General features: G+C 38.5%; 1 protein-coding gene across 1 annotated transcript in view; it reads right to left on the reverse strand.

Moving 5' to 3' along the window:
- The window catches only part of LOC148088158 (GDNF family receptor alpha-2-like), a 104,015-nt gene extending 96,493 nt beyond the window's left edge, over nucleotides 1-7,522 (reverse strand). The window contains exons 1-2 of the mRNA XM_087794717.1: nucleotides 6,925-7,522; nucleotides 5,677-6,000 (exon numbers count right to left, since the gene is read on the reverse strand). Of these exons, the coding sequence (XP_087650843.1) occupies nucleotides 5,677-6,000; nucleotides 6,925-6,976 (376 nt within the window). The 5' untranslated portion in view covers nucleotides 6,977-7,522. The remainder of the gene's footprint in view (nucleotides 1-5,676; nucleotides 6,001-6,924) is intronic.
- Between the last annotated feature and the right edge of the window lie 10,298 nt (nucleotides 7,523-17,820).

The raw sequence follows: 17,820 nt of genomic DNA on the forward strand, positions 1-17,820 counted from the left end.
TTTGCCTCATTTCCATTCAAAGTCGTAAATGCTGATCACACTGACAACTAGTCAGATAAAAGTCAAACTTCTTGTCATTAAACAGAATTGTTTCTTACTGGGTCGACAGACTCTGAGGATTCAGTTTTCTGTAATCAGACAACTGAGTCAAACCACATAAGAGAGGATGATGTGTAGTGGATACATGTTGTCTGTAAAGGTTCCCACGTGGAATGTGTTGCGGCCCACAAACGCTGTCATGTCTGACTATAAAGCGAGTTCCCTTTAAAGCCTGGAGCTTAAAATAAAAAAGGGAAGAAAAGACATGCCACATGGGAGATTTGGCAAAGTGGGAAATGAACAGAAGCTTCTTTTTTTTTTTAAACATACGAGATGAGAAGTGGATTTTTAGCGATTGACCACCATCAGGTACGAAGGCAGATCTCTTTATTTTCTTACGGACAATTATCAAGTTAAAGGATTTTGAAAATCAATCTACTAAAAGTTTAAATTACTGCTGCATCATTGATATATTCATTATTACTCGATTGACGTGTTAATATTAACATTACAAATGGCCACAAGTTGAAGACAAGTTTGAGATTCATGAATCCCAGAAATAAATGGGGCTCAATGAAGAGATACATCCAGAATAAAACCATCAAAATTCTATCAGAAGTGCGTCTTAAACCATTGAATAACCCTTAAAACATGTATATCAGCATCGTACTTCAAGGGCTTCCTTTGATGACGCTACATGCTTGGAATACTGACTGCTCTTCTACACACTCGGGGAGCCGTTTGTCAAAAACTATTCCGTAGTTGCGCGTGATTTGTCGTGAGCTCAGCAGAAGATGCTAACGTGTTTATGAATAATTGCAGGAAAGAAATAAGTGTTTGGGAGAATCAACTTAACTAATGCTCGAGTCGTACCAGTGAAGCTAAGAACTCTTATTTTTCATCTAAACGGTCTGTTTACTCTATTCTTCTTCGACTCAAACACTCACTGCACCTTTATTCAGGTAAACACATCTCTTCCAGATGAATTACTTGCTTTATACCCCATAACAGGCACTCCAGAAGCCTTCTGTTACGTCCACAAATTATATTTAAAATGGTTTAGCGGCGTGTCTGGTGGGTCCGCTGAGATCCTGCCTTTGGTGTTTGTTTCCAAAAGATGGATGTTGTACATAGATTGTTTCCAGTTAACAAAAGCCTGCTTGACTGCACAATGGATTGTGATTAGATTAAAGCGCTACTGTAAGAGCCTTTTTTCGTTTGTGTTTAGGAAGGTTTTATCTCAAGAGGGCCGGGGCAGGACACCGGTGCTAAATATTCTCTGAACAGGAGCCGAGCACTGGACGACGATGACGGCGCTCAGGGAGATGATCGTTATAAAATCATCATCAGTGGAAATTATTTTAGATTTCAATTGAAAATTACCCTGAATAAAGACTAAAGACAATAAACTGATTGGGCAAATCTTTAAAAAAATATATAGTTTTTCATGTGTGAACAGACAAATTTCAGTACGGTTTAGAAGTTGAAAGTGGCAGAGACTAATGGAATCAGGTTTTATTCAGGAGTGACGAGAAAAGAGAAAAGAACAGAAACGAGTATATAAAGAAGGGGAAAGATTCTAAATAAAAAATGTACTAGGCCGGATGTAGAAGAGAGAGAAAGGACTAATTGGTAGAAATGAAAGCATTTCATATTCCTTTAATGTGTACTGGTTAGTTCAGTTTTTTAAAACTTATTTATCAAACTAAATTTCATTTTTTTTAGCTTATATTACAAGCAACTTCGTTAAAATAAATTGTTTTTATTTCACTATTAAGTTAATATAATTGTTGTTTTCGACTTAAGGAATAGTCCAAACAAGCCAAGTACAGCTGGTAGAGTGAAACTACATGGCTCTTCCAACATTTACCTTTTCCTATTTGCACTATATAGATTATATGATTAACATTAAAGCAACAGTTTGTTTATTTGCAATATCGTTTCTGGCGCCCCCACAAGTTAGAACAATATCAATGCAACAACTTTTATCACACACTTGCATTCATATTGGATTACAAATCTATCTTAATGTTTTTCAACTCTTATTGTATCTTCCTGGCAACTTCTAATTAGTCTATTAATACTACATATTAAAATGGCGTCTCTGACCAACTGTTGTGAAGATGTTCGGTGGTCACATGACACTCAAAGACTCTCAAAGAAAGTTATGCACTGAATAGCATCATTAAATGTTATCTTCTTTTTTTTTTAATAAAAAAATTCATTACAGAAACTCAAAAAATAATAATAAAGTCTAAATATGACATATTGTTGCTTTATGATGTATATTTATTAATCACTGAAACCATCTGCACTGCTTCCGCAGTAACTGTGAAATGCAAACTAATATAATTTAAATTTTTTAAGCATTTATTGACATTTTAAAACTTTTTTGGGTAGAATATGATATTTTCTCATAAATCCTTCCAGGCTGTTTCTCCTAAGCTTTGGAACGATCTTCCTCTCTCTTTGCGCTTGATGGAGTCTACTGACTCCTTCAAGAAACATCTTAAGATGTTTTTATTTGTTCAGGCTTTTCCTTGATTTTCTGGAACTCCTGTTGTGTTATCAGTTTTATCTTGATCTATATACTTTATTGAATATTGTTTTGATTGTTTAAGCGCTTTGTGACCCTGGTCTGGAAAAGCACTATATATATATATAAATATATATATATATTTTTTTAATTACTTACTTTTACTGTAATAAATAACATTTCCTCTTCATAAATATGGATCATAGGATCATGGACACTTTTTTAAAGACATTTACTCGATTTATGTAGGATGATCGAGATATGTTGAAGAGACGGCAATAAATGACATTTTGTAAAAAACTTTTCAAAACCTCTAAGATATCTATTTTCTCAAACTTTCAATGAATTAAAACAAAATCTTAACCTTTACTTTCCTTCAGTTACTTCGGTGCTTAATTGCCAGATGTTGTCTTCATCTGTTCTTGAACTCTGATGGTGCAAAAAGTGTTGGACTGTCGCGTTGATGTCGTGAAACTGCTTGAAACTTTAGGGACATGCATATCCAGTGTGTTCATTATTCCATGTCTCGCCTCAGACAGTCTATCTTTCCTCAGTACTAATATTTAGTCTGACCCCGTTGTGTGCGGCCCCTGACAGCGAGATAAGGGGAATCCAAACTTCTACACTTTGTCTGATGCAGCTGTTCCTGTCAGAGGAGCCGGAAAGATATGTGCGGTGCAGAAAGAGATCGGGAAAAAAAAAAGGGGGGGAAACAGGACAGAGCGAGAAGGCCTGAGGAGGATCCATGTCATTACATTTCCCTTGAACTCGTGTCAGGGACCCTCTGCTGCCATCAGCCTGATGAAGTGTAGCTGGTGCTACGAGCAGTCACACTGGCCATTCACTTCGCGGATCAGCGCACAATCAGCCAGAATCCCCAGAGCTCTGAGACTTTGCAACATTTCCTCTATTAGCCCACGTGTCAAAACAGCAGAGTACATCATGTTCTCTGTGACTACACGGCGACTTGTGACTCGGTGACATCAGCCGCGGTCTCTGCCACGTGAACCGGCTTTGAAAAGAAAAAGTCAGAGAGAGGTTAAGATCTCCTTTTAGCTCCATCCCTCGGGCGCCGCAACTTCAGCGCCACTGATTCATTCCTATTTGTCTTGGCATGATAAAGTGTGTGTTTTATACCTTTAAGGACGGACGACAGAAGTGGGAGTCACTTTGTTCTCCCTCGCCTCTAAATGGATGGTGGTGTAAAAAATCGAGGTTTCCAAAGTTACAACAAGAGTGGTGTTTTATGTCCTGAAGTGGACACCGAAGGGCCACTGAGGTGAACGGCCCTAACCTAATTACGAAGTAAAATGGAACACTTTAGGTGGAAACCGATAAGTCTAGCATAACAGGTCGACCTAATGTAATCCCATTATTGTTCCATTACCTCCGAGTGGGTGAGGAAAGCAGTGGGCGAATATATGTTTCATCAGGGTTTTTCTGGGCATTACAACAACAGGGCTTGAGGGAATAAGGGCATCAACGAGAGGGCGTGGTGACCATCTGTCTCTGCTTGGAGAGTGCTCTTTAACAACATACTTTTTGGAAGGTGAAGAGGTGCGTTATTATCGATTGACGTCCTGCAACTAGGCGACCGGACAATTAACATGATTTCTAGTGGATTTAAGCCTCAACAGTGACTAGGAAAATTCCATGTGCATTACGCAGCAGTCGTCGGGAATCAGGGTTTGCTTCGACGCCTTTTTCAACTTCAACCTCAGGCGAGAAACTGATGTAATTATTAGGCCATTAGATTATTACAAGAAAGTTCAAAAGCCGACCCCGGCTGCCAATAGTGACCCGTATTGAGCCAAAATGTGGCCCTAGGCCTATGTTATCATTTTAGTTGTGGCTCACCAGCCCCGTTGACAATAAAATGCACTTTAAACTCTTAAAATTGCTTCTTAAATGGAGAGTTAAGTATTTTTGGCCCTCCAAGTCATTTTATGTGGCCCAATGGTAGATTAATGTTCAAGTTAACATCATGACGATATGCTGGTGATGAAGATAAGACGAGGATTATTGATATGAACAATTATACAGAGACTTACAACAAGAGTAAAATTGGTGTTGAAAGAAAGGAACACAAAGATATTTAAGATAGATTAATAAACCTAAAATATTGCAATCCGACTCACACCCTGAAGTCATTTTTTTTGATTTCGTAGCCCTGCTGTTCAAAGATTTTGGCTCCTAGCATTATTAAGATTGACAAACATGTTCTATGGACAAAGTTTAGTCACCCATTGATTAGGTTTTTTAATTGTATCCAATTTTCATTTTCATTAATCAAACCCAATAATATGATTTGATCTCAAGCGTAGCCATTAGCATTCTAATCCGCTCAATTCTAAATTGAGGAAAAAAAACTAAACTTTTAGTTTTACCTTGGGGCTGCAGGCTATCGAATATTTTCATAATCAAGTATTACGAATAATTTGTAACAATGAATCGAGTTATTGGATAGCACATATTTTGAGATAGTTAAAGGAAAAATAAAGGCAACTTTTTTCTTTATACAGATAAAAAGTTTTAGTTTACAAAACATGCAACCAATAAAAAATTAAAAACAAATAACTCAACAGAGTTCAAGTATTTTTCAGCATGAAATTTGTATTTATTTAAACTAAGTTTGAGAATAAAGTCTTTGTTTCAATAGTGCTTCACTTGTTGCAGTGCATAATGGGAAATGAGGTGTGAGGGGCAGAAGGCGTGCTGTCTAATCATATTGGCGTGCTTATTTATGACCACATCTTCCACGTGGTCGGCACACAAGGACGCGTCTAAACACGCAGGAGGTGATTAGTGGGTGAACGGCGTCGATCACATGACCGTGGCCGCTGTCCATTCGTCGTAACACTTCACTGGCCAGATTTCTATACGTTTCTTCTGAGGCGTACAAATATAATGGTGTTGTGTAACTGTTAGCCCACGAAGGACGAGCTGAACTCTCCGACAGCTTTAATTCAAATGTATGAAAACGAGCCGCGAACATTGATTAATTTGGGAGGAAATCAGTGTCACTTCCCACCTACTGGAAGCCCTGGATTTAAATAGACAGGAACCAGTTGCTTTATGAACTCTTGACGAAGACAGCGTACCTTCTGTGAGTCCCATGTGGATGGTCCAGTAGTTCTGCAGACACTGCAGCTCCTTCTTCATGCCCCTCTTGCAGCGGCAGTCGTACAGCGGACTGCCGATCAGCACCTCCAGGGCGGCCTGGCACTCCCTGTTGTTGTCCAGCATGGCCTCTTTCTCCTTGCCCACCAGGCACTGCCGCATCACGCGGTACCTGGAGCTACAGTGCGGGTTCTGGTTGCACATGTCGCTGGCCTGAATGCAGTCCACCCATTCGGACGCAGCCCCGGGTCCAGGAGCGTTGATGGACAGGGCTGAGGAACCGTCCAGGGCACCTGCTGCTTCATCTGAATTAGACAGGTGGAGGAGGGAAGAAAAAAGAGGATTATAAAAAACGTGCCTGAATGTGGGAGATATATGTGTAGCTGCTCCAAGTATTTTAAAAACAGCTTCAATCCCTGAAGTGCTGACGTGGGAGTAGTAAATAGGTTTGATGGCCTGTGACAACACGCCCGTGCATGTGGAACCATCTTTAACGAGACATTTAATGATTGGCGCTTCACTGGAGTTGTAATGTAGCTGTTGAGGGGGGAGATTTTTTATGTGATGCCCTGAAAAAAAATGTGTTTATTCCAGAAAAAAAAGAAATACTTAGTAGACTCTTACGCTGTCTTTCTCCTGACATGACGAAGCAACACACCTTGAAAAGATACTTTCAATTGTTTCACTCCCAGGTAAAAAAAAAGAGAAGAGATCAGGCACAGATGTGAGGAACACTCAGGTGTCAAGAGTGAACGTTCCGACGCTCACTTCTGCACGAGCGAGGGGGAGAGGATGGAAATGGCAAGAGAGACCCTCTGTGGTGGCTTTGGGAACTGAGCAGAGGAGAGGATGAAGGGATGCTGCATCGGTCGAGAAACGAAGTTGAATATATATTGGATTATTTGAAATGTTTGCTTTTCCAAGAGAGGATGCTTATGAAAATATATGGGTTATTTTCTTTTTAAAAAATCGCGTCGATCATTTTTAAATACATATTAATTACAGCAAAATCTGACTTTTTTTGTTTAAGAATAAACATAAGAAATTATACATGCAGCGTTATAAACTGCGGTTTACTGAAAATAATTTATAGCGATAATAATAATAAAAAAAAAGGAGCTTTAACAAAGTAACTCCTCTTTCTCGATCCCGTTCATATAAACATTTCCACAAGACAAACATGTTTTTTCTTTTATAATTTATAGACACGCATTTTTTTGGATTCTCACCCCAGAGCAGCAGAAGCGAGTAGACACACATCCACGCAGTGGCACACTTCATTTTTGGACTCAGTGGGAACAACAACAAAAAATAAAAAATACAAATTAGTTTCAGTTCCAGTCGAAGTGATATTCCCAGTTTATGAACGGTTTACTCCTTCCCAGATGCCCTTCATCATGAAAAGAATAATGAACATCCAACTCCAAAAATTCAAGTCAAAAAATTTAAAATCCTCGAATTTTGCGACAGTGTTAATCCAGATGTCGTTTTTTTTTATTTATTATTTTACTCTGCAACACGATGTAGAGGAATCCGATTTTAAGGTTGGGAAAAGTCCAGAAAAAAAATGTGTTCAGTCAATCCATGTGAGCAGTTTGTGGAGGTCCTGGTGCGACGCGTTCATGCCGACGAACAGACTTGATCTCTCCGCAGAGCAGTGGCGCTGCCCTCGCTGGTTCTCTGACCCTGTGGTGCGTCTCGAACCTGACACTGGAGGAAAAAAAGGATCGATTCGCAGCAGTAGTTGCGTGGAAGTGCTGTCAAGACTGGACTTCTTCCTCCGCTGGATCCTGACTATCGGCGCTCCTGTGAAGGAGTGAAGCTTCTTTGCTCTGCATGCGAGTCCAGGCTTCACACTTTACCCAAGATGAGTTTGTTTCGGCCGCTAGTGGGCGACCGAGAGGCTCGCAGTCACACATAGTAAGCTAGATAACAAACATACGATGGACTGATACACTGGTTCAATTCGACTTTAAAAAAAAAAAATCTCACCTTATCTTCTACCATCGTTCTGCAGCAGACAATCTTTTACCAGCCATTGTCCAGAACTCGGGAATCCACAGATAATCCCAGGAAACAATGGAGCCGGAATGACCTGATTCTGATCTAACTATCAGATTATCCGGTGGAGATCCATTAAATGAAGGCGCCTCGGTGGTCTCCTGGTGAAAGCCTTTACCATCGTGAGTAACTTTTGCAATAAGCTCTACTCCAGGTCTCTGAGTTATGCTCTAGCTCATCATCCAAATGAACATATGTGAGTTTAGGAATGAGATGGAGGAAATCTTCCTGTTTTCACACTGAATATATTGATGTTTTGTCAGAACTTTTCCATCTGATGATCATTCTAAACAAAGATATCTATCTTCTTTTATTCAACTGTTTCATTTGAAGACTGGGCTAATGATAAATAAATAAACTAATAAACCAATACATGTTTAAAATAATAGTTCAAACTAAATTAAAAATTCAGTCATTTTCTACTGGCCCTCAAATCAACTGAGGGTTGGGATTATTTTCAGAGTAATTTGTGTTTTTTAGAGTTACAGGTAAAAATGTTTGTTCATTTTAATGTAGCACCTGGAGCTCTGTTGTCCTCGTATCTATCTCTGACCAACAATTACACAATTAAAAACTTAAAATTGATCCCAAAAATACTTGAATAAGTCTGTTTATTTTAACTTTGTTTGTAGCGGAAGTTATCCGTTTTTCAGTTCCTGCCCGATGTCTTCCCTCATTCAAACACATTACAAGTGTCAGTGCGCAACATTTAGACTGCTAGCCTAGCAGCGTCTGCTTAAAACAAGCTTAAAATATAGACTTGTTTAATATTTTCAGGAACAATTCCTCTTGTTGAGGCTTGAATATAAGAAGGATGTTATATACAAGCAGTATGGAGGTATTTGGATGATTTTTAGTGTGTCATTTTGGAGCAAGATGAAGACAATTGAGCTCCAGTCACTACATTAAATTGAAAATACACTTTGTCTATAACTCTAAAAAGGAACATAACTCTGAAAATAATCCCAACCTTTAGTCGACATGAGGGTGAGTAGAAAACGAGTGAACTTCGAATTTGGTTGAACTAACCCTTTAAGTTTTTAAGTTCAACGACACTGCAATACATTTAGTTTTCTTTTGAATTACGACCAACTCTTGATTAATTGACTGAAGGGAAAGTTAGTCGATGTTCATCAAAATTATCAAAACTATGCCTTTATAAAATAAATTTTAATTTCTATGGCGATATGTTTCAAGTGGGCTACATGGTGCCTTCAGGGAGCATGCAAACAGCCAAATGTCCCTCCTATGATGATTGATTCAGTTTTCCATAAGGCAAAATATATTGTAAACAATGTCACTTTCGTTGCTTCCAAAATGAGTAAAAAAAAAAACAAGTAGCATCTCCTCAGATTAATCTGTGCATTTTTAGTGACCCCTGGTGCAGGGTGTCCCCCACATGACGGAGTAAATATTGTTTGATTGGAAATTTTAGGGATCTGACCCATATGAAACTATTTTTATTTATTTATTTTATTTTTTCCAGTGGTCTTGTCAGGATCGACTAGTGGCAGAGTTTCTTGATAACAATACATCACACAAATAATACTGCCAGCTACACCTTGGGTCTAGATATTAGTACAGTGGACGTGAAGCTTTTGGTCGCAGTAACGATACTTTCTATCCGTAAACAAAGAAAGTAAATGTTACAACGTATTCTCAAAAAGTTTCTCAATATAACATTTCTATTTCTGTTATTAATGCCAATATTGTTTAGTGTTTCGGTTCATTTATTGATTCACAACAAATTAAAGATGATGACAGTTGATATAAAGTCACACAAACTCCACTCAGAAAGATTCCCAAGAACACCCTAAGACTTCCAGCAGCGTCGTAACCACTGCCTCACCGTGCTGCCCTATTAACATTTATTATTTTACATTTGCATTACATTACCTCCATGAATATTTCATCAAACCTCCTTTTGTCTTCCCGCCCCTCTACAAGCACTCATATTTCTGCCCTTAAAGTGTATCCACAGTTATTTAGTGGAACCACTCTAGCGTTTCAGAGACGCCTCTTGAGTGGCAGATTTAGCAACAGCGCGACAGAATCCTCGATTACAAGTCAAAGTTGTGTCTTCTGGACGACAAATGAGTTCGGTTGGGATGATGGGAAACATGAATAGTGGACACTGTGCTACTTTGAAACAAAGAAATAATATGAAAGCTTGACAATTCTTCTTTTAAACATCACAAATCTGATGGCTTCCTTGTGCAGCTGCTGATCAAAATTCACAGAATCATGCGGAGAGCAGGGTTCAATAGTAGACCCAACAATCCTGATGAAAATGTCATAATTCATTGCAGAAATGTCCCAAGCCGTGACATCTGGGTTTCCTTTGATTGAAAGAGAGATTTAATAAACGCCACAAAGCCATGTATTATATATGTGCTCGCCCCGAAACCCCCAGAGAATGTGCCATTTCTCAATGTGGGCGCACATTAAACAAAATGACTTTGTTGTGCATCATCGCTTAAAAAGTGCCCTGGTGTGTCATAAATCTTAACAAATCTTGAAAACAAAGTCTCTATTTAGAAGCTGTGACAGTGACAGAGTGCAAAGCCACTGGCTCATAATGGTGTTTGACTGTCAGCACTGGCCTTTTTCCAACGGTGGTGGGGAGAGGAGGGGAGAAAAAAATGGCCTCACTTTGCTTATACTGGCTCACCCCGAGTTAAAGTCTCTGTCATTATGAGGTCACGGTATAACAGCACTATCTACTAATATAGCTGCATCCTGCGTCAGCTGCTGCACACACAAACTCTGCACCTTTCTGCGGAAAAAATCTCCACGAGCAGCTTCTTACAAGACTCACTTTATTGCTACTTTACAAAGGCTAATGCCTCCATTACTTACCCAAAACGGACGTGAGATGTACACTGTGGAGGAGTAAATATATATATTTTTTTCACACAGATTATCAATGCATTTATTTCACTATATTTATATTTAGGTTTTAGGATGTGAACATTAAAAAAATGTGATTAAAACAAGTAAAAGGCAGGTTTTTTCACCTTAAAAAAAAGTTGAAAAGTCCACATTTTTCAGACAAATCAAAACAAATCCAAAGAATCCTGAACCTTTCAACAAGAACCATCCATCCATTGTTCCATTTCCATTATGGGCTCGCGGGGGCTGGGGGAGCTGTAGCCTATCCCAGTTTCATCCGACAAGAGGCGGGGCACACCCTGGACAGGACGCCAGTATGTCACTATGGGATACAAAGACACACAACCATTCACATATGCACACACACTCATACCTATGGACAATTTCCCCAATTACCAAATCAACCTCCGATTATTTTAGACTGTGGGAGGAAAATGTAGTGTCTGGATTACACCCACGCAACACAGGTAGAACATACAAACTCAGAAAGGTCACATGCTGCCTCGCCCCCAACTAGAAACCTGCAACCTTCTTCCTGTGAGGCGATCGCGCTAACCACTACACCCCGTGCGTCCTCAACATGAAAAAATTAAATATTTCTGACCTGAAGAGGACCTGATAAATACAAGGAACTGTATGTGACATGCCACAAGATAAAGAAGCCAGCCATGCCTGTCTCCTTTGGCAGGTCAATATAGATTAAAAAGGAAATGTCTGAACTGTGTGGACTCTTGGCAGCTCTGATGGGGTCAGTATATGAATGTGAGCACTGGAATAGGAGGTAAGAGTCACATATAGACATTCTTTCGTTTAGTGCAAGCTGATCTTTCCATTTATCATGAAAACCATTTTAAAGAAGAGGACTGATGTAAGGAGGAGCATGACCATGAATAGATCTGAAAGTAAGAACCAGAATATTAAAATGGATACTGAAAGAAACTGGCAACCAGTGAAGAGTTTAAGGATCAGCAAAATGTGAGTTCTTCTACTAGAGCAGATCAGAATTCCCGCTGCAGAGTTTTGTATTAACTGCAGGTGAGACAGCTCCTTCATGTGTAGACACCAAAATATAAACTGTTACAATAGTCTAAACAAGAAGACACAAACACATGGATTACAAGCTCCAGACCGTGTTGTGACATAATTTTCCTGAGTTGAGAGATTTTTCTCAGTTTTTTGAAGTGTTGAACTAGAGACATGTCTTTGTCAAATACAACACCCAGGTTTCTCAGGCTCAGGTTGACAGACTGGCCTAAGTCACCCAAGTACTGACTCAAGCCTAGAGCTTTATCATCAGAGGAGAAACTATCTCAAAGAACATTATGTTTAGATGCATTTTTCTTTGCAACACATTCATTTTTGCTTTTTAACAATCATGCTATTTCATTTTTCTGCTAGCAGTCTTAGCAAACTTGCCATGGACTTTTAGGTTGAAATGCATAGAATAATATATGTATGACAAATACACATTTGTCTTTTAATGTCTCTTCATGTGTGTCAATGTTTCCATCATTATACCCTTTACTTCTTTTTGTAGCAGTAAAAAGTTGCATTAATTTGACTTTTTTTTTTTAGAATACAAATTCCCATACAGTATGTTTAAATAAATGACGCCTGGGTAATATATATAATATATATTATTGATTAAGTAGCAACAGAGTCTTTCATTAAAAATGTCCTGTGGTCTGATTTCATTAACTTGTTTATTCATTAGTCCATTTAATGTTTTAATTAAGAAATCTCTGTGAGTTGGAGAAGGATTTCTTTGTTGTGCTCTTTCATTTGTCGACAGCCCTTTGAGCTGCTCTCACACATGAAAAGTGCCCTATAATTAAAGATTGAGTGGAAAATAACAGAAACACAAATATTAACTTTTTTTTAATCTTAAGTAATGTTTTTTGCTTCAATTAAATTTTAATTAAAATATCATTTTTGGACTGTATGCTTGACTAAACTGCCCAAATTGAACTGAAAATCAGATTAGAATCACTATTTCATGTCTTATTGTGGACATTAGTGTGATATTTTTCATCCTTTTTTTCATTTTCATTTTCCATTGTATTGAAACTATGGAACTATTTCAGCACTTAATGTTTTTGTCCATTATCTTTTGAGCCTTCCACCCTCTTTAGTGGATGTAAAAATATTTATAGGCAACACATGAAGGGACAATTTGGCTTCTGCCACTTGTTTAGTAAATATATGCACTAGAGTACACAAACATATATATAGTCCGAGTTCATACAGTGTGTTTCCGTGTGGAATACCATGAAGATAAGACAAACCTGAATAAAGAAGACATAGAGGGGGAATCAGGTCGCTCCTCTGAGGAAGTGTGGCTAATACGGTGAATATGGATGATACCATTATGAATTCATGGGCTATGAAATAATGACATAGATAATAGTCACCGTTAAATCCGAAGCAGTGAGCAGGGAGAGCAGGAGTGACCTCACGTAGCTGCAAATAAAAAAGCTGCAACCATCTGAATATGTCTCCTTCAAGAGTCGAGCATTTGTTTTGGCATGTATCCGAATATGTATTCGAAATCCAACATTTGAAACATGTAATTTGTCAATTCTAAGGCCTCAAGTGTTGAGCTTCACCTCCCTTTGCAACAGTTGAGCTGAAAACTTATCTGAGGTCAGAGGTCGCTGTATCTCTCCAGGCAGGTCGTATATGCGAGAGGAGTGCTAATGGATAGCAACATACAATACCCACACACACTAACGCACATGAACACACAATCCGAGGTTAAGCATGGTTGATTAGATTAGGAATTATAATCGAATTAATGTGCGTCTTGGGAGACCTGAACAGCATATTTATGAGCAGACACATCCTGAACCTGACAAAAACATTTATAATTTCCAGACAAATGATGATTTCAATGGCGCAGTACGGCTCTGCTCGAGAGTTTGATCTACACAAGTCCCTCGACCAGGCTTAACAAATGTTTAATCAAAACAATAAATTCTTCAGTGGAATTAAATTATGAACACGCTCTTTTTTCCTCAGACGCGAGTGCGAGTTGAAGTTATTTTCTCTCTGCCGCCGTCACTTTCACAAACTATTGACTGATTTAGATCCTTGCTCAAGGACGGCAGAACGTCACTCTGCAGGTGCGAGGAATTCAATTTGCTACCATCCAACAGCGAGACAATTACTTAACCCACTGAGCAATGCAGTGGAAGCCACGACAAATATTCAGGTATTGTCGTCAACACCGAGCGGCTCGTTCAGAATGTTGCTCGGTGTTTCGTTGTCGTTCAAATATTGTCGTTCATTAACTACGCAGCTTGTGCAATTAATTTCCTTATCGCCCCGAGCGTGCGTCTTCTTGGGAAAAGCACTTAGAGAGCACATTGCTCTGCCAAGGAGCTCATTTGACATGATTTGATGAAACACAACACATTAACTTTCATTTTTCAAGATTACAGAATTGTCATCATGCTCAAATACAAATAAATTTTTGTGTTGGCTCACAGCAAAGTGTGACGAAAGTTCTGGAAAAGCAAATAAGCTATTTTCAATTAATCTTTTATTTGTTTACCAGCATATCTTATTTACCATGTTATATATCAGGGAGATTCTGTTTTTATTCGCTTGAAAACAAGCCCGTTTGATGTACTTTTCAAACACACACATTTCTTTCCACTGTGGTATGATGTTGCGAAACGACATGCCATCAAAATTGTATCATGAGGTGTTGAAATACCAACCTCGACAATGTTCCACAGAAAAGAAAGCCAAGAGCAAGAGAATCTTTTAGACATCTAACAGGATTAATGATAAGGGAATGGTTTTTCCGTTTTTTTTCGAACACAGTCCTATGTACGGGCCAAGAAAAAGGTTTATATTATAAACTGTGATAGGTAGTATGAGTTTGAACGTGAAAGTGTTTTCAAAACTTTTCTTTTTTTTTTTTTACAACACTTCCTATTTTGTTCCTTGTTTCCTTATGTCTGTCTGAAATTGAGAAGGTTGTTTTCAGATGGTGTGTGCTATGACTCCTGATGACACATGGATGTCTGAGAGTCTATCAATCAGGATCCCTTTAAATGCCAGACTTCTGAAGACCGGCGTCGGCTCGTTCACCGATCTGCCTGATATGATGTTGACTATACTTTAGCCTTTAACGTATTTTGGACTCCTGGCTCTTTTTTAATAGCGCTTTATGTGACTGAGTATTCTTTGTTAATTGACTGTATTTTCTATCCTCTTTTACTGGTTCGTGCTCCCACACTGTTCTGGATTATGACTCTTTTTGTTTGGGCTTATTGAACATTTGGATTTTGGAATGAAATCACAAATCTTCATTCCTTTTGCCAGAGATTTTTATTAAGTATTTTGGTTATTAAATTAGATTTGATTATTCTACCATGTGTCAGTTGCTAATTGTCGTCATCTACGGTATAATATCTGTCCCATAGCTTATAATTTTTATCAGACATAAAATCCATGTTTGACACGTGATAAAAGCATAAAAAAATATAGACGAATTATGAGATAAAAAAAAAATGCTACAGGAAAACATCTGGACATTTTAATTATTTAAAAACACTGTGATGCTTATTTAGAACTTTTAAACTATCATTTGCAGAGAACCCAAATCTCCTTCTGTTCTCCACCATCATTGTATCTAGAGAGACTGTCGTGCAGTCTCCTGTCAACCTCATTAAAAAAGGAATATTTGACTTAACAACATGAAACCTAGATTTGCCCACTAATTGCCAATTAAGATATTTAATTTACCTGGTTCATGTGATTTTTGCCCCTGAACCTCGGCGCACAATCAGGGTTGTACGCTGTCATTGAGGCGTGACCAATGTTTGTTTTCACTGCGGTTCATATCAGGAAGACCTGCTCGTGTTCGTATGCAAATCCCTAAATCTGCGGGAGTCCATGTATGCATATCGTCAAATAAAATGCGAGTGTACCTGGACGGTGGAGATAAACGCATCAGAGTTTTGCTGTTCGGTTCGAGTGCGTTTCCAGGTTATATTTCTTTAAACCAGTTTTTACTCATCGAGAAACACATCATTTTACTGTCAGAAATAATATTGTGTCCATTTTATTATGTTTACAGCCAAAAATGCTGCTTGTTTGAATGCAAGCGTTTGCTTCACGATAATCTAACTCGTCGTTGCCCCCTGCAGGAGTGGAGGAAGCAACACGTAAACAAATGCTTCAATTAGTTAGATTAATAATGTACTACTTATGATCAGGGTGATGCTTGATATCTTGAAATCTAAATCAAATAATCTTTTTATCGACCGATGTCATCTTATGCCAAGTCGTTAAAGCAGCTCTGGGTAGATTTGGGTACCTCAATATTTTATTACTAAAATAACTTGCGATTACACATCAACTTAAAACTAGTTGAATGACTCATAAACCGTGACTTGAGGTGTTTTGTGTGATTTTTATTTTCACTGTAAAAGTTATTGAGGATGGTGTGAACATGTTACATATCGCGGTGTTTTTTTTTTACGATTACATTAAACATATCCAATTTACTAGGTGTAAACAGAGTAGGACCAGTGAGCAGCAGCAGGCCATACAAGTTAACTAAATATCTTTCGGGACCTTCCTGGATCCCGATGCACCACAATATCACATTATCTAAACTTGTTTAAAAAGTATTTCTATCCAAAATAGGTCATCGCGGTGAATATAGGACATTATCACCTAAAGAGTAATACTTTTGTAAAATAGAGGAACTTGTTTTTAGACGTCACTTATTCTAACCATAATAATTTTGTTATTTTGTATTAATTTTTTAAAACTTGTTTATGTAGTGGATTCTTTTGGAACTATAGATTAATTCAATTCAATTTTTTTTATTTAAAGTGTCTTATCATAACAAAGTTATCTCAAGACACTTTACAGTTGAAGTAAGACTAAAGTGGAGAAAGGAAAAAACAGATCCCAGCAAGTCAACAATGCCAGCCAAAATCTATCTTTTGTTCATTTGTGTGTTCAATTATCAACATTTTCAAGATTTATTTTACAATATCTTCAGAACCAACTATCACAAAACGGTGATATACTGTTTTATCATATGTTTTTGTTTTGATCTATCTTGACATAAAGAATGACCAAAGATACTGACAGGCTGAGGGAAGTACACAGCCGGCAACAGCTATTCATTTCATCTGAGCAGTAACAATCAAAAGACAGCACTTGAACATGAACTCATCACTGCCTGAAGCTCGCGGAACTTCCAAGAGGTCTCCATGACACGAGCAACCAAGGTGCACTATATGAGTTAAATATATCAGACTGCTGCGGTTTAAGCCAGACTGAAGTGATTGGACGAGCACCGAGGCATCGGCGGGGGTAAAATCAGCAGGTTCCCTCCACATCTGTGGGACTCCTGGTAGCTTCTGAGTGCCTCGGGCCTTTTACTGCAGGGTAATGACTGGCACACAGAAGGGACGGCTTTATTTATTTATCGCGATCCAACATCTCATCACCTTGATTGTAGTGTTGCGTGAGAGGACATCTCAGAGTCCTGGCTGTGGAGACGATAGAAGGCTACCACTAGGTTTTGTTTGCTCCTACCATAGTTACCACAGATATAGAGTAGGTGTTTATATATAAGACTAGAGCAAAATAAGAACCTTATGTGCTCAAATCTTCCTGAAGAGCCCCTGGATCTATTCTGATGAGTCAATAAACTCAGATAGTCAATAGCAGACGGGTACAGCCACGGGCGACTTCTATCGGCCAAAAAAAAGAATTCACTTCTAGTGAGTTCATATCTTTCAACTTTCTTTGAAATATCTGCTCATCACCGAAATCCTGATGTGTGACCTCTGCGAGTTCCTCTGGAGGCTATCGATCAGCTCCATCCATTTGCTTTCCAAGCATTTCAGACATTGTCCATTTCTATCACGTTACTTTGACAGAAATTGAATTTCCTCTGATGCATTTTTTTTCGTATTTCCTAAGTGCTGTGCCGTCCTCATGGGGAGGATAGTGTTTCCACTCACATGGTGATGCTCGAACACTCTTGAAAAACAGGGCGAAATGGATTGTAATGTGTGTGAACTTTAAAATGTTTTCCAGTTAAAACAATTAGAGAGCGTCCACATGAAACTCAAATGCAGGTCAAACCCCAAATGACGTTACAAATGTAGCAAAAACAAAACAAATGCTGGATTCAA

The sequence above is a fragment of the Callionymus lyra genome, chromosome 1, assembly GCF_982586985.1.
Source record: "Callionymus lyra chromosome 1, fCalLyr1.hap1.1, whole genome shotgun sequence".
Taxonomy (NCBI): domain Eukaryota; kingdom Metazoa; phylum Chordata; class Actinopteri; order Syngnathiformes; family Callionymidae; genus Callionymus; species Callionymus lyra.